The sequence below is a fragment of the Thamnophis sirtalis genome, unplaced genomic scaffold (genome assembly GCF_051295495.1).
Source record: "Thamnophis sirtalis isolate CommonGarterSnake01/CBP01778 unplaced genomic scaffold, rThaSir2_p1.2 scaffold_1, whole genome shotgun sequence".
In the NCBI taxonomy this organism is placed as follows: Eukaryota; Metazoa; Chordata; class Lepidosauria; order Squamata; family Natricidae; genus Thamnophis; species Thamnophis sirtalis.
Genome location: NW_028261381.1, coordinates 2649889 through 2668379, shown reverse-complemented (window position 1 = coordinate 2668379; position 18491 = coordinate 2649889). Strand labels below are relative to the sequence as shown.

Sequence of the window (18491 nt, the reverse complement as noted above, 5' to 3'; positions counted from 1 at the left end):
TTGTCGCGCTGTTGATGACGTCAGCTACGTGGTTTCGTCGAGCGCGTTTTTGTGGTGGAACCAGGATCCATAGTCAACACAATGTTATTGACGGAATTGTTGAAATGTGGCCCCTGTAGCTTACTAGTGAGAAGTCAAAAGGCTAACTTGTGCCTTACAGATGGTGAAAAAGAAACAGGAGATCAAATCGGTATTTTCTATGCCTTGGGTCCTTTCCCCCCCTCAAATATGCAGGTTCAAAATAGAGTAAGGCATTCGGTGTCTGAAACTGAGCTGGGTGGTCACTATGGCAATCGAGCTGCAGGCGGGGTCTCTAACCCGCGTCATTCATTTCTCTTCATTTGCTGAACTCATTGATTCACCCCAAACGGAACTGGAGAGGGTGTTGCCTAGCAACCAGCAGGAACGGAATAAATGCTGTTTGCTCTACTTACCGATCCAGCTTTTATACAATTATTTCTGTCCTTGAAGATAGAAATTCAAACAATCATTACATGCTGGCCTTTGGGGAAAGTGTGTGTGTGCAATCACTGACGCATTGAGCTTAGTGTGCAATTAAAATTAAGTAGGGGAAAAAATTGTACCTTTAAAAAAATTGCTTTAAGAGAGGAGGGGAAAGAGAAACAGAAGTGGGAAAACGGAGGAGGAGGGGAACAAAAATAATTTACAAAGAAAACAACACCATTGACTCCAACCAAATGACTTCCAGGTCTGCTTTGTTGCATTTAATGCAGGAGACAGAACAGAGCGAATGCTAAAAATGAAGCCAAGGCCTTTGTCAGAATTCCAGAGGAATTACATAATAACTTGCTACTTGTACTAACAGAGGCATCTTACTTGATTGCTTGTGTCCCATAGAGAGAAGGAAAATCCAAATATATGCCAATGATAAAGTCAGGGAGATTAAAACTGGCGCAGTGGTTAGGGTGCAGTACTGCAGGCCACTTCAGCTGATTGTGATCTGCAGTTCAGAGGTTCAAATCTCACCGGCTCAAGGTCGACTCAGCCTTCCATCCTTCTGAGGTGGGTGAAATGAGGACCCAGACTGTGGGGGCGATATGCGGACTCTGTAAACCACTTAGAGAGGGCTGAAAGCCCTATGAAGCGGTATATAAGTCTAATAAATAAATAAATAAATAAATAAATAAATAAATAAATAAATAAATAAATAAATAAATAAATAAATAAATAAATAACGTAACTGCTTAATTTAGATAAATAAATTGTAGGAGTTTCTCCTTGCCATATACAATTTCTTAATGTCTTACCTAATTCTCTGAAATAACGCAAGGATATTTACCTAGAAATGTCGCCAAGTAAATGCAACAATGTTGAAATAATATAAACGTTTACCCAATTTGTTTCCTCCAGTAATTCAGCTGAATTTTTTATCCATTTATTTATGCTCATTTTTCCTTGAGCTCATTTATTTACAAGAACGCATGAAAAATCTGATATGTTTACAAGAACACACGAAAAACGTTGCCCTGAAATAGTTATTTGTAGATTTAAAAGAATTCAAGTAATAAGCGGAATGCCATTTTTATAAATTTCAATAGAAACTTGATAGAGTTTATAGGAAGCATAGAGGTACATGACAGAGTATCGTATATCGATAGTCTACTCCAGTGGGAGTCAACCTGGTCCCTACTGCCCACTAGTGGGCGTTCCAGCTTTCATGGTCGGCGGTGGGGGTGGGGTTTGCTGTAACTCTGCTTTATAAATTTTATAAAGTAAAGTTACTTCCCTACTTTATAAATCACCATTACTGTGGAACCGGTGGGCGGTTAGAAAATTTTACTCCCAACAGAGATACAAAAGTGGGCGGTAGGTATAAAAAGGTTGACAATGGTCTACGCATTGAATGTTCAAGGAGAATTTATAATCACTTCTCAAAGTTCTGATCATTTCAGCAGGCTTTTGGTCATGTGATTGTGGTCGGAAACTGGCAACTGGCTCACACTTACAACAGTTATAGCATCCTCCGGGCTCATGAGTACCATTTGAGAAATTTCCTGCTGGCTTCGCACAAGCAAAGTCCGTGAGGAAGCCAGCAGGAGGCTCAAGTCCTGCTGCTGTTTCTCCTGAGGGCTTCCATACTCCATTACAACCCCAACATGGCTTCAGTGTAATGCACACCTGCCTGCAGATCAGGGGTGGGTTTCTCGCCCCGTTCCAACCGGTTCAGTTGGAACGGGGCCGGCGGCGTCCTCATGCACGTGTGTGGCGTGCGCGTGCACGCGCGCAGTGCACGCATGCATACTAGTGTCTGTGCGATGCTCCAGCTGCTCCTGGAGGATCGCGCAGGCGCTGTATGCGTCCTGCGCATGCGTGGAAGTGCAGAACTCGTCAAATCCGGGTAAGGAGCGCGGGCGGGCGGCTGGGCCCTTCGCCGTTCCCGGAAGTTACTTACTTCCAGGTTCGCCGACCAACCGGTTTGCAGGGACCGCCGCGAACCGGTTGAAACCCACCCCTGCTGCAGATACACCCTCATAGTGCCTGAGCACCCCCACCCACCCCCTTGTATAGGACTTCTGCCCCTTTCTGCTTAACAATCCACACAGTTCTGGGATTACGATGTCAATGGGGACTACTGTGATTGCCCTCACTAAACAATGTAGTCATGTGACATTGTGCTTTGTGACCACATTGTTTAGCAACAAAGATTCTGGTCCCAATTGCCATTGTAACCTAGGGACTAAATGAATTAGCCATGCTATCCAATTAACTGAATACTTTGTTAAATTGCCAAATAGTACAATGATAACAATAGTTTTTATTTTCATAGATTTAATGTTATCTATTATTTCTTTAAGAAATGCTCAACAGTGAATAAATAAGGCATGAGGCATAAGGTTAGGAAGAGTCATATTGCATGAAAATACATTAATTTCTTCAATATTAACTAAAATCATTATGTATTTTATCCTGGTAATCCTTAATAGTAGAAATAATAGCAATAGCAATAGCAATAGTTAGACTTATATACCGCTTCATAGGGCTTTCAGCCCTCTCTAAGCGGTTTACAGAGTCAGCATATCGCCCCCAACAATCCGGGTCCTCATTTTACCCACCTTGGAAGGATGGAAGGCTGAGTCAACCTTGAGCCTGGTGGGATTTGAACAGCTGAACTGCTGAACTGCAGTCAGCTGAAGTAGCCTGCAGTGCTGCATTTAACCACTGCGCCACCTCGGCTCATAAGATGACATTGTTGTAACCAAGTTCTATCTAAGGTGTATAGGAGATTCATGACCTTTTTAACATATTGCTATAACATGGATTTGCAATCTGTTTATTTGTACTGTGTACCACAAATTTGTAGTTGTCTTGGGAAACTTTTTTTTCCCCTGCACAAGGCACGTCAGAAATTAGAACATTGAATGTAATTATTTCAATCAAAAGTAATTTATCTGATCTTTCAACTTGCTCAAAAAGCCTTTGCTGAACAATTGATTGGGTATTCTGTTACAGAGGCACAATAGGAATTGGTCTTATTTAGCACAGCGAAAAGCTCTGTACAATTCTGATGGAGTTCATTTAGATTTTAGAATGTCTGCCTAAAGTTTCCTTAGCTTTCTTCCCCAAATAGTCTCACTGTTACATTTTTCTTATGTTTTTGTTTCTCTGTGAAAGATAACATGACTGTGTATTTAGCTTACGTTCTATTTATAAGGAAAAAGAATTCAAACCTTCTTTTATCTGTATATCAGTTCGCATCTTTTTCGTAAAAGCGGATCCTTTAATGAATCATATAGTATCCAGCAAAAAACGAGATGACTGTTTCTTGTAATAGTCACAATGAATACTTATACTTATTCATACGTTCAATGTGTGAGATATGAATAAATAAAGTAGTTGAAAACAAGATGGTTTCTAGAGGAGATATCCAAGCACTCATAGAATGGCATATTCAGGGTAAATTTGGGCTCGAGGTGCTTGTGACATACTGGCTGAAATGTACCACATTGACTAGTATTGTCCATACTGTTATCAGAGAATATAACATAGGACATGGATACAATAATAGCAATAGCAATAGTCAACCCTGAGCGTGAGGTGAGATTTGAACAGCCGGACTGCAGAACTGCAGTCAGCTGAAGTAGCCTGCAGTGCTGCATTTAACCACTGTGCCACCTCGGCTGAGTTTATGTTGTTGATGAGTTTATGTTGATGATGAGTTTATGTTGATGATGAGTTTATGTTGATGAGTTTATGAGTTTATGTTGTTATAAATGTAGGCAATATGATCATGTTTATATTCAATCTTAGGAATCCTTTGCAGTGGGATTTTTTATACACTCCCCTTGGGAGTGTATACCTAAAAAGCCAACAATTCTTTGGCAATCTAAGAAGAATATATTCCAGGGGTTGGTTCCGGCAGTTGCTATTGCCACTTCGCTTGTGGGCGCTTCATGTGTGTGTGTGTAGACGTGATGTGCACTGTGCGCGCATGCGCAGTGCAATAAAAATTGCTCTGTGCATGCGCAGAAGCAAAAAACAAAAACCGATCTGGGGTCGTGGCAAGCCTGGGTTACTGCTGTTCCAGCGACCCAGGCCATCAAACCACTACCAGTTCAGCCAAACCAGTCCGAACCAGTAGGAACCCACCACTGGTATATTCATGTGTAAATTTAAGAATAGTCTTTTGGTTGTGATTGAACCAGTGGTGGGTTGCAGGCGGTACGCCCTGGTACGGGCGTACCAGAGCCTGCCCAGAGCACTAGATACCGTTCCAGTACGGTGCTCCGGAGGGCCCACCTGCCCTCCCAAGCTCCTTACCTGTGCGTTAAGCTTTTGGCACGTACAGCGCCTGCGTGACTCTCCGCCGAGCAGCTGGAGCGTCGCAGAGGCTTGTGGAAATGTCACAGGCAAGGATGACACATGCGTGTGCCACACACGTCCATGTGGTTGACGCTGGGGGCGTTCCAACCGGTACGGAACCCACCACTGGATTGGACCCTTGGTTTTTAAGCACAATTTATAAGCTAGCACTTTCCAGAATATATTCTCTTTGAAACTTAATTAATGTAATTATCACATACGTCAAGGAGAATCTGAAATATGTGCCCAGCGGAGATGGCAGAAGAATTGGGCAGGTTTTCATGGAATCCATAGAGGGGCTGTTTCTCCCTTTTGAAACGTTCCCAGCAATGCTGAGTTTTTAAATTCAACTGGGCCCCTTTCATTCTTCTTCACTCACCTAAGTCTTAGAATAAAAGCTGCATTTCATATTAATCGGTTTGTGTTACCTTTTTTCCTAAATAATGGTTTACCACCCTCGGGGCCCACATCTTGATTGTTCCTTGACTCCTCAACTGATTGGATTAATGTGCTTCTTTTTGCTCTTCGTAACAGAGTGTCTTTAGTGATCCCACCATGCCAAAGGTCCCGCTATGCCACTTACTTTGATGTCGCTGTCTTACGATGCCTGCTTCAACCACACTGGTCTGAGGAAGGCACACAATGGTCCTTGATGTATTATCTCCAGAGGTTGCGCCACATGTTAGAAGAAAAGCCAGATAAATCGTTTGACCCAGAAGTCCCACCACTGCCAAGACCACGCAGTAGTTCCATGGTGGCTGCTACACCTTCATTAGTCAATACTCACAAAACACAGGTAAAATCAGGCAAGCGGATGGCTAATACTTCCAGTTTTAAACATAAACACCTGGTCAAAAGTTCAGTTGCAAGTTAGGATTGAAGTTCATGTTTAATTATGCATTGCTGAACAAAGTACTCACTATTATCATCAAAGTTCTAGATATACATATTGAACTTTACTTATTGTAGATTGTTTATGTCTCTTTACTTAGCAATAGCAATAGCAGTTAGACTTATATACCGCTTCATAGGGCTTTCAGCACCTTTCTAAGTGGTTTACAGAGTCAGCATATGGCCCCCACAGTCTGGGTCCTCATTTCACCCACCTTGGAAGGATGGAAGGCTGAGTCAACCTTGAGCCGGTGAGATTAGAACCGCTGAACTGCAGATAACAGTTAGCTGAAGTGGCCTGCAGTACTGCACCCTAACCACTGCGCCACCTCGGCTCTGGTTACTTTTGGTGTGCTTATGATAAAAGAACCTAAATAAAGTGAGAAACAAAATATAATGGATGTCATTATAATCATAAACAAGCAGAGGAAGTATTGATTAGTATTTTTCTATATTATCAATCATGAGATTCAATGAAGAAGAAAGCAGGGGAAGAGGGGAGAGAGGGAGGTGCAAATAAGGAGATATTTAGGAATAGCAACAACTTTAGCTAAATCTTGAAGTCTTCAGAAGAATGAGACTTTCAGGAAACACGATCTGGTATGAGGATTCCAAAGTAGCAACAGAAATAGCAATAGGAATAGCAGTTAGACTTATATACCGCTTCATAGGGCTTTCAGCCCTCTCTAAGCGGTTTACAGAGTCAGCATATCGCCCCCACAGTCTGGGTCCTCATTTCACCCACCTCGGAAGGATGGAAGGCTGAGTCAACCCTGAGCCGGTGAGATTTGAACCGCTGAACTGCAGATAGCAGTCAGCTGAAGTGGCTGCAGTACTGCACCCTAACCACTGCGTCACCTCGGCTCAAGTAGCCAGTGAAGACTGTTCTCTGAACTTTCTAGGGAACACTGCAAGATTACAGAGAGAAAACCGGAATATGGGCAGAAGGATGTCCGTAATGATAGGAAACAACTAGCACTGGAAATGTTAAATAAAAACCTTTATTCATATTCAAAACATTACAGTTCAAGGTACCACAAGGTTCCAATTCTCTATCATCCAAAGGAAAGAAATGCTGACGAAAACCACCATTTTACATGCTTGTGTTTTCCTTGTCTTTCTTGGGGAGTGTAGGATCTCACAATGAAATGTAACGAGGAAGAAAAATCGTTAAGCACCGAAGCTTTTGCCAAAGTATCCCTAACTAACCTGAGGAGATCAGCAGTTCCAGATCTCTCCTCTGATTTGGGAATGAATATATTTAAAAAGGTAAAACTATGAACGTTTTAAATTCCACGTGTGATCCCTAAACGGCATACGAACTGCATTTTCCTAGATGGAGGTTTAATATTGCAATTGGATTTAGCCTTATATTTGCTCTTGCTACTTTCATAATGGGGTACAATTAAGATCTATGGCCTAGTATAGTCTATGTTCAAGAACCTACTCTGTGGGTGTGGCCTCCTTTGTGGGAGTGGCTTGCCGGCCATGTGACCTGGTGGGAGTGGCTTGCCGGCCATGTGTTCTCTCTCTCTCTCTCTCTCCTTCCTTTTGTCTCTCTGTCCCTTTTTCCTTTTTTTCTTTCATCTCTCACTTTTTCTTTCCTTTTTTCTTTTTTTATTTCTTTCTTCCTTCCTTCCTCTCTCTTTCTCTTTCTCTCTCTGCGTGATTCTGTGTGTGTGTGTATCAGTGGTGGGTTTCAAAAAATTTTCGAACCTACTCTGTGGGTGTGGTCTCCTTTGTGGGAGTGGCTTGCCGACCATGTGACCTGGTGGGAGTGGCTTGCCGGCCATGTGTTCTCTCTCTCTCTCTCCCTCTCTCTCTCTCTCCTTCCTTTTGTCTCTCTGTCCCTTTTTCCTTTTTCCCTTTCATCTCTCTCTCACTTTTTCTTTCCTTTTTTCTTTTTTTATTTCTTTCTTTCTTCCTTCCTCTCTCTTTCTCTTTCTCTCTCTCTCTCTGCGTGATTCTGTGTGTGTGTGTGTGTATCAGTGGTGGGTTTCAAAAAATTTTCGAACCTACTCTGTGGGTGTGGCCTCCTTTGTGGGAGTGGCTTGCTGGCCATGTGACCTGGTGGGAGTGGCTTGCCGGCCATGTGCTCGCTCTCTCTCTCTCTCTCTCTCTCTCTCTCTCTCTCTCTCTCTCTCTCTCTCTCCTTTTGTCTCTCTGTCCCTTTTAGCTTTTTTTCTTTCATCTCTCTCTCACTTTTTCTTTCCTTTTTTCTTTTTTATTTCTTTCTTTCTTCCTTCCTCTCTCTTTCTCTTTCTCTCTTTCTCTCTCTGGGTGATTCTGTGTCTCTCTCTGTGTGTGTATCAGTGGTGTGTTTCAAAAATTTTTGGGAACCTCTTCTGTAGGTGTGGCCTGCTTTCCGGGTCCACTGGTGGAACCTCTTCTAACCGGTTCGGTAGATTTGATGAACCGGTTTCTACCGAATAGGTGCAAACTGGTAGGAACCCACCTCTGAGAAACAAAACGAACCAAAAGCAACTGGAGGGAAATTGTTATTTTTTTTCCTAATGAAAGTAACCTTCACAATGCCATCTCCTGCAGCTGATAGGAAGGAAGAACAACTGTGGGGGTGGAGGTTTTTTTTAAATAACAAAATGATCTGGAAGGAGAAAGTGCCCTCCTTTTCTTGAGGCTGCTTTTCCTTAAGAAAAGGTCAGAAGATTGTTAAGTGCAACTGCTGGGATTTCTTTAACTTGTCACATCGTTTTTGGAATGTTCTTAAGTGCATTTTGGTAATTATTTGTGACAGTGCAAAAAACGCCAAAATGAAACTGGATATGTAAGAGAGCTCCAGAGGACGACGTTACTTTGAGATATTGTGGAATTATTCTTATCCTTCCATGCATAGTATAGAGAAAATCACAATATTTTCTTATGAAATATAGAGAAAATCACAATATTTTCTTATGCAATATAGAGAAAATCACAATATTTTCTTATGCAATTTAGAGAAAATCACAATATTTTCTTACGCAATATAGAGAAAATCACAATATTTTCTTATGCAATTTAGAGAAAATCACAATATTTTCTTACGCAATATAGAGAAAATCACAATATTTTCTTATGCAATTTAGAGAAAATCACAATATTTTCTTATGCAATGTAGAGAAAATCACAATATTTTCTTATGCAATATAGAGAAAATCGCAATATTTTCTTATGCAATATAGAGAAAATTGCAATATTTTCTTATGCAATATAGAGAAAATCACAATATTTTCTTATGCAATTTAGAGAAAATCACAATATTTTCTTACGCAATATAGAGAAAATCACAATATTTTCTTATGCAATTTAGAGAAAATCACAATATTTTCTTACGCAATATAGAGAAAATCACAATATTTTCTTATGCAATTTAGAGAAAATCACAATATTTTCTTATGCAATGTAGAGAAAATCACAATATTTTCTTATGCAATATAGAGAAAATCGCAATATTTTCTTATGCAATATAGAGAAAATCACAATATTTTCTTATGCAATGTAGAGAAAATCGCAATATTTTCTTATGCAATATAGAGAAAATCGCAATATTTTCTTATGCAATATAGAGAAAATCACAATATTTTCTTATGCAATATAGAGAAAATCACAATATTTTCTTATGCAATGTAGAGAAAATCACAATATTTTCTTATGCAATGTAGAGAAAATCGCAATATTTTCTTATGCAATATAGAGAAAAATCACAATATTTTCTTATGAAATATAGAGAAAATCACAATATTTTCTTATGCAATATAGAGAAAATCACAATATTTTCTTATGCAATGTAGAGAAAATCACAATATTTTCTTATGCAATATAGAGAAAATCGCAATATTTTCTTATGCAATATAGAGAAAATTGCAATATTTTCTTATGCAATATAGAGAAAATCGCAATATTTTCTTATGCAATATAGAGAAAATCACAATATTTTCTTATGCAATATAGAGAAAATCGCAATATTTTCTTATGCAATATAGAGAAAATCACAATATTTTCTTATGCAATATAGAGAAAATCTCAATATTTTCTTATGCAATAAAGAGAAAATCACAATATTTTCTTATGCATTAAAGAGAAAATCACAATATTTTCTTATGCAATATAGAGAAAATCACAATATTTTCTTATGCAATATAGAGAAAAATCACAATATTTTCTTATGCTATATAGAGAAAATCACAATATTTTCTTATGCATTAAAGAGAAAATCACAATATTTTCTTATGCTATATAGAGAAAAATCACAATATTTTCTTATGAAATATAGAGAAAATCACAATATTTTCTTAGGCAATATAGAGAAAATCACAATATTTTCTTATGCATTAAAGAGAAAATCACAATATTTTCTTAGGCAACATAGAGAAAATCACAATATTTTCTTATCCAACATAGAGAAAATCACAATATTTTCTTATGCAATATAGAGAAAATCTCAATATTTTCTTATGCAATATAGAGAAAATCACAATATTTTCTTATGCAATATAGAGAAAATCTCAATATTTTCTTATGCAATATAGAGAAAATCACAATATTTTCTTATGCAATATAGAGAAAAATCACAATATTTTCTTATGCTATATAGAGAAAAATCACAATATTTTCTTATGCAATATAGAGAAAAATCATAATATTTTCTTATGCAATATAGAGAAAATCACAATATTTTCTTATGCATTAAAGAGAAAATCACAATATTTTCTTATGCATTAAAGAGAAAATCACAATATTTTCTTATGCAATATAGAGAAAATCTCAATATTTTCTTATGCAATAAAGAGAAAATCACAATATTTTCTTATGCATTAAAGAGAAAATCACAATATTTTCTTATGCAATATAGAGAAAATCACAATATTTTCTTATGCAATATAGAGAAAAATCACAATATTTTCTTATGCTATATAGAGAAAATCACAATATTTTCTTATGCATTAAAGAGAAAATCACAATATTTTCTTATGCTATATAGAGAAAAATCACAATATTTTCTTATGAAATATAGAGAAAATCACAATATTTTCTTAGGCAATATAGAGAAAATCACAATATTTTCTTATGCATTAAAGAGAAAATCACAATATTTTCTTAGGCAACATAGAGAAAATCACAATATTTTCTTATGCAATATAGAGAAAATCATAATATTTTCTTATGCTATATAGAGAAAAATCACAATATTTTCTTATGAAATATAGAGAAAATCACAATATTTTCTTATGCTATATAGAGAAAAATCACAATATTTTCTTATGCATTAAAGAGAAAATCACAATATTTTCTTATGCAACATAGAGAAAATCACAATATTTTCTTATGCAATATAGAGAAAATCATAATATTTTCTTATGCATTAAAGAGAAAAATCACAATATTTTCTTATGAAATATAGAGAAAATCACAATATTTTCTTAGGCAATATAGAGAAAATCACAATATTTTCTTATGCAATATAGAGAAAATCACAATATTTTCTTATGCAATATAGAGAAAATCATAATATTTTCTTATGCAATATAGAGAAAATCACAATATTTTCTTATGCAATATAGAGAAAATCACAATATTTTCTTATGCAACATAGAGAAAATTACAATATTTTCTTAAGCGTTAAAGGTTCTGTGCACTCATTTCACACATACAAAACCAGTTCCAGTTTTTGAATCAAACTCCAGATGCGCATCGCCTGATATCTTCCAGTCTTATTGGCACCATCCCCATCTGACATACATATATTTCACTGCAATGTCATGGTTGCTTCTGTATTTTATGACACCACACCCAAACCCATCTCTCCATCAGTCTAAAACCCAACCATTTCTAATGAGCTAAAATTCACTTGTAACTCTATTACTAATGCAACATACATCTTTTCCTAGTCCGGTTGCTTTAAATCAGGATTGGGGAATTGTAGCTCAAAAGTACCTGCAACCACATATGCCTTGATCACTACTGTATCTAGTCCTTTTGAAGTAGAAAAAAACATGAAAATAAAATAGGGTTTTGTAAGGACAAGTATCCACTCTCCAGAGAAACTTGTATTGCTAATGGCTATGAGGTAACCCAGTGGTTCCCAAACTTGGCAACTTGAAGACTTGTGGACTTCAACTCCCAGAATTCTCCAGCCAGCTCAGCAGAGCTGGCTGGAGAATTCTGGGAGTTGAAGTCCACAAGTCTTAAAGTTGCCAAGTTTGGGAACCACTGAGGTAACCTAATACTGTGGGATCTTCAGCCTTCTAGAAAAAAATAAATAAACCTGTTTCTTGGTCACCTAAATGTCGCCTGCCCCTGGTTAGATAAAACAGCCTAGGCCCAAAGGAAAAGCAAATTAATTCCAGGTTATTTTCAAGAATCTGAGCCTCAGAGAAGAGATTTTTTTGTTTATATACCACCCATCTCACGGTTGAAGCAACTCTGAATTCTTGTTTCATGCTTTCTGCAATTCCCTTATGAGTTGTCCTATATAGATTTCCTCTACATTTTTTCCCTGCAGTTCAAGAGCCGCAAGGAAGATCGTGAACGCAAAGGCTCCATTCCTTTCCACCACACGGGGAAGAAAAGGCAACGGCGAATGGGAGTGCCCTTCCTACTCCATGAAGACCATTTGGATGTCTCACCTACCCGAAGCACATTCTCCTTTGGCAGCTTCTCTGGGATTGGCGAAGACAGGCGTGGCATTGAGAGAGGAGGGTGGCAAACCACTATTCTAGGTGAATAAAAGGCTCTTACTGAAGACAAGTAACTTTTGTAATAAACCAGAGTTTTCTACTGGTTATGGACATCAGTTGCTTATAATCACGGAGTGTACACTTTAATGTTGTCTTGTTTTTGTATGTCCTTCCCTTCCCCTTTTTTACTTGTAAGCCGCCCTGAGTCTATAAATAAATAAATTAAATAAATACACAACAGTGATGGGTTTCAAAAATTGTTGGAACCTACTCTGTGGGTGTGGCCTCCTTTGTGGGAGTGGCTTGCCACCCATGTGACCGGATGGGAGTGGCTTGCCACCCATGTGACTGGATATGAAATTATGAATTAGTACTTAGGTCGGTCCAAGTAGCTATTCAGAAACACTGGCATTGAAGCATGCAAGTCTTAAAGCTGTCAAGTTACAAGATCCTTGCACCCCTAACCCTTTAGAGAAAAAACTAGGGGTCTTCAAACCTGACAGCTTTAAGACTTGTGGACTTCAACTCCCTGAATTCCTCCTCCAGTCACATTGGCTCAGGAACTCTGGCATTGAAGCATGCAAGTCTTAGAGCTGTCAAGTTACAAGATCCTTGCACCCCTAACCCTTTAGAGAAAAAACTAGGGGTCTTCAAACCTGACAGCTTTAAGACTTGTGGACTTCAACTCCCTGAATTCCTCCTCCAGTCACGTTGGCTCAGGAACTCTGGCATTGAAGCATGCAAGTCTTAAAGCTGTCAAGTTACAAGATCCTTGCACCCCTAACCCTTTAGCAGTGGTGGGTTTCAAAATTTTTTTGGAACCTCTTCTGTAGGTGTGGCCTGCTTTCCGGGTCCACTGGTGGAACCTCTTCTAACCGGTCCGGTAGATTTGACGAACCGATTCTAGCGAATAGGTTCGAACTGGTAGGAATCCACCTCTGGTACACAATGGTGTCTATCTACTGATAATCACAGGAACAACAACAACAATGAATTATTCTTTCCTATTTGTACTGCTTGTTTTAATTGTACTGTTCAGACTTCCTCCGATCTGCTCTCGAGAATTAAGGGATCACCAGACCAGCCTGGAGGAAAAATGAGGAATAAAGTAGTGAAGGAGGTAGAAGATTGAAAGAAAATCTCATTAGGCAGTTAAAAGTCCATTTACAACATTGAATGGCACCCAACATAACTTATTAATTTAATCTTATAGGAATCCCATTTATTATATGTTATTACTTGTGCAAATTTTTCTTTTAATCTTACGTATCTGTTGTTTGCTTAATCTGGATAATTATTCAAGAATTAATTATTTTCTGCTCACTGGAAGCAGATTGTTTCCAGCTCATTGATCCATTCTAATCGAACTTTTAAAGCTCTTAAGTCACTTAATAATCACCCTGCATTACAACTAAGGCACTGATTTTCTTGGTCTCTTCATCTTACATGAAAGGGAAGGGGCATTTTCATTCTTTTTTATAGCACTTTCTCACTGATTCATACTCTTTGTAGTAACAAATACAGTGGCAATGCTCCTCACTGCAGGTTTGCTGCCACTTCCAGGACTTCTCTGATCCAGGGATGCCCAGTCATGCCCACTTTTAAGAATCATAATCCATGAAAATAAAATAAGATATATAACTTCCCACCAAAACAAAAACAGACACTATGAGCCATAAAACTGATGCGTTGGAATAAAAAGAAAATCAGCTGATGTTTGAGCAAGAATACAAGGCCAAATATCCTTTCCTATCCTTCACCCCTACCCACTGATTGGCAAGGGGGAAATCCCATATTATTTATAACTGGCTCTTGTTAAACCCAGTTCAGAATAAATGAGTTTGCCAATGTTGTTTAACCCATCGCTTCAACCAAATGACTGGACTACTGCAATGCGCTCTACATGGGGCAGCCCTTGAAGAGTATTCGGAGACTTCAACTCGTCCAGAACGCAGCCGCGCGAGCGATTGTGGGTGCACCTCGGTACACCCACGTTACACCTATCCTCCGCGAGCTGCACTGGTTACCAATTAGTCTCCGGATACGCTTCAAGGTGCTAGTCGTAACTTATAAAGCCCTTCATGGTATTGGATCTGGGTACTTGAGAGACCGCCTGCTGCCAATTACCTCCCACAGACCCATTAGATCTCACAGGGTTGGCCTCCTCCGGGTGCCATCTACCAGCCAATGCCACCTGGCTATTACCCGGGGGAGACCCTTCTCTGTGGCAGCTCCGGCCCTTTGGAACGAACTCCCCGCAGGGATTCGGACCCTCACCTCTCTCCAGGCCTTCTGAAAAGCCGTCAAAACCTGGCTTTGCCGGCAGGCCTGGGGGTGATGAGTTCCCTCCCCTCTCGACATGTATGGTTGTGCGACTGTTGCTTATTTTTATTATTTGTATTTCGTTTTTATGTTCCCCTTTTCCCCTTTTGAATTGTTCGCCGCCCTGAGTCCTCCCGGAGAAGGGCGGCATATAAATAATAAAATTCTATTCTATTCTATTCTTGCTGACCTATGCCTCCTTCAAAGTCTCTTTAATCAGTGGACATTGTAATGATCTGAAATGTGCATTGTGACAGCTCACAAAGGCACAGTCCCTGTGAATCGTAGTCCTGTCTTTTATTTTTATTTTAAATATTATTCCGTTTGCAAATGATTCCCGAGCGAGAGATGGAATAGCAAGAAATAACAAAACAAAACAGTAACAAAATAAACAAAAAACAAAACGAAATGATGCCACAGCACTAACAGCACGATGCATGTCTTTTTTTCCTACTCCAGGGAGATTTACAAGGCGGGGCAGCTCCGATACACCTACCGAGATGGAAAGTCTAAGTGCTCGGCATTCCCATTCCCATCACACTTTGGTTACTGACATCCCAGACCATTCCAACAGCCATGGTGAGGTGATATTCAAGAGTATGAGCAAGTGATTTCCCAGCACATAGTTCTTGAAGAAGCCCAGATGACAACCAGCTAGAACAGTGTTTCTCAACCTTGGCCACTTGAAGATGTCCGGACTTCAACTCCAAGAATTCCCCAGCCAGCATTCGCTGGCTGGGGAATTCTAGGAGTTGAAGTCCGGACATCTTCAAGTGGCCAAGGTTGAGAAACACTGAGCTAGAATTAGAAATATGGCTACATTCATTTTTCTCCTAGGAGAAATCACAAACTTTTGAGTTACCCAGAATTTTTTTCCAGGACTTGTGCTTATATCAGGTCCCAGCTATAAGCGAGCCTTCTTATTAAAACAGAAGGGGGTTAGTGTTGCAGGAATTGCTGTAGATAAAGATGATATATTGTTTGAACTTAAGTTTGATCATAAAAAGTTTTTATTTTCCATTTTCATAGCATGTAATCACATGTATACTATTATATAGTCAATATGAAGTTGTATTATTAAGTACTTACATCAATTCATCTTACCATCAACTACCAAAGGAAAAAAACCCAGTTATTGGCTCTTCTGCTCTCCATACACCATATTTATACCTTATCTGACACTTTCTTCCCCCTCTCTCCTCCCCCTTTCTACATCCTGTCTTCCCTCAATCATTTTCTACTCTACTTCCCCTTCCTTTCTCCTTCTCCTCTCTCCCCTTACCACTCCTTATAGACCTTATCTTCCCCCTTCCCCCTCTCTCCTGTCCCTCTCTTCCTATCTTTCTTCTTTCCTCTGCTTCCCACTCTTCTACATCCTTTCCTCCCTCCATCATTTTCTACTCTACTTCCCCTTCCTTTCTCCTTCTCCTCTCTCCCCTTACCACTCCTCCTTATAGACCTTATCTTCCCCCTTCCCGCTCTCTCCTGTCCCTCTCTTCCTATCTTTCTTCTCTCCTCTGCTTCCCACTCTTCTACATCCTGTCTTCCCTCCATCACTTTCTACTCTACTTCCCCTTCCTTTCTCCTTCTCCTCTCTCCCCTTACCACTCGTCCTTATAGACCTCATCTTCCCCCTTCACCCTCTCTCCTGTCCCTCTCTTCCTATCTTTCTTCTCTCCTCTGCTTCCCACTCTTCTACATCCTGTCTTCCCTCCATCATTTTCTACTCTACTTCCCCTTCCTTTCTCCTTCTCCTCTCTCCCCTTACCACTCCTCCTTATACGCCTCATCTTTCCCCCCTCACCCTCTCTCCTATCCCTCTCTTCCTATCTTTCTTCTCTCCTCTGCTTCCCACTCTTCCTCTAATTCCCTTGGTGTATTTCAGCTTCTGAGCAAACTCCCTTTTGTGTTGATGGCATTTATAATTCCTTTTCAATATACATATTTAATTTTAACAAGTTTGTATGAACAACTAAATTTCCCCAAATGTTGCTGATCTCACAAGGCAGTGGTGGGTTGCTAACCGGTTTACTACCAGTTCGCTCATGTGTGGGTTTGCATGTGTATGCAACACTTCTGTGCATGCGCAGAAGCATCTGGGTGAGTGGGCAGAGCCTCCCGCCGCCACCACTACTGGTTTGGCCGAACTGGGCCAAACTGGGAGCAAACCGCCTCTATTACAAGGGTTCCAAAATAGACCAATAGATTTTTCTTTCCTCTATTTAGTTCCGCTTATAGGTGGTTACCGTATATACTCGAGTATAGGCCGACCCGAATATAAGCCGAGGCACCTAATTTTACCACAAAAAACTGGAAAAGTTATTGACTCGAGTATAAGCCTAGGGTGGGAAATGCAGCAGCTACCGGTAAATTTCAAAAATAAAAATAGATACCAATAATGTTTTTGAATATTTATTTCAAAGAAAAACAGTAAACTAGCGGTGTATTCAATGAAATACTTCACTCACCTCATGATGCTGATGTCCCGCTGTGATGATGATGTCCCGTGCAGCCGCGGGAGCGATGTCCCGCCTCCTATGACACACGGCACAGTGATTCCTATCATTGGATCACTGTACCAGAGGAGGTGGGACATCGCTATGTGGCTGCTTGCCATAACGAGGAGGTGGGACATCGTTGCAGAGCGGCAGGAGGGGGAGGAAGGGGAATCGTAAGACAGCCCTGCATTACATTAGAACGTGAGGAGGGGGGATGGTGCGGTGCGCGCTGCGCGGCAAACTGACACAGAGGGAGGGGAAACTCACAGGGGCGCTGGGCCATTCACGAGTGTCACCCAGCGGCATGGCCCCGCCCCTTTTTCTCCTCCATTTCGGGCAAATTTTTCACTGACTCGAGTATAAGCCGAGGCGGCTTTTTTCAGCCCAAAAAGTGGGCTGAAAAACTAGGCTTATACTCGAGTATATACAGTATACACTTAATTAGTTGTGAATAATAGTTGTAATGTTCCAGAGCTGAATATTACACTTAAATGAATCAACTTACACCTTCATATCAAGTGCTCTGTCCAATGAACTAATATCTGTGATGCTCTCTTGCAGTACGATCCCAAATCTCCACCATCACGGTGGCCACCTTCAATACCACACTGGCCTCTTTCAATGTGGGCTATGCTGACTTCTTCAGTGAACACATGCGCAAGCTCTGTAACCAGGTGCCCATCCCAGAAATGCCCCATGAGCCCCTGGCATGTGCCAATCTCCCTCGAAGTCTGACAGATTCTTGCATCAACTACAGCTGCCTGGAAGATACAGATCACATCGATGGCACCAGCAACTTTGTCCACAAGAATGGCATGCTGGATCTTTCGGTAATGATCGAGAAAAAAGCAATGTTCATTTCTGTGCTAGTTATTGTAGGATGCAAATCAAAATCCCTTAAGTATGCAGTCTTGTTCCATTTCAGCCCTACCTAAAAGTCATTCCACCAATTAGTAGTAATGTAAAATATAAAACCGATTCTCAGTGAGAAGAATTTAACACAGCATTGTATTGAAACCAGGGTCGTATAGAAAGTTCTGGTTAAAAATGGAAATATTATGTGGAAAACACGATCTCCTTTATGTATGAGTCACATATTTTATTTTATCCTGCGTTATGCCTTAAATTTTTTGTTGTTGCTCACATTGCACTTGAAGGATGGAGGAGGTTAAAAATGCAAATGCAAGAGCCGAGGTGGCTCAGTGGTTAAATGCAGCACTGCAGGCCACTTCAGCTGACTGCAGTTCTGCAGTTCGGCTGTTCAAATCTCACCGGCTCAAAGGTT

At 39.9% G+C, this 18491-nt stretch overlaps 1 protein-coding gene across 1 annotated transcript in view; it reads left to right on the top strand.

Annotated features, from left to right (window-relative positions):
• The window catches only part of UNC80 (unc-80 subunit of NALCN channel complex), a 158316-nt gene that overhangs the window by 18425 nt on the left and 121400 nt on the right, over positions 1-18491 (top strand). The window contains exons 8-12 of the mRNA XM_087706462.1: positions 5356-5617; positions 6847-6981; positions 12212-12428; positions 15168-15287; positions 17768-18036. Of these exons, the coding sequence (XP_087562588.1) occupies positions 5356-5617; positions 6847-6981; positions 12212-12428; positions 15168-15287; positions 17768-18036 (1003 nt within the window). The remainder of the gene's footprint in view (positions 1-5355; positions 5618-6846; positions 6982-12211; positions 12429-15167; positions 15288-17767; positions 18037-18491) is intronic.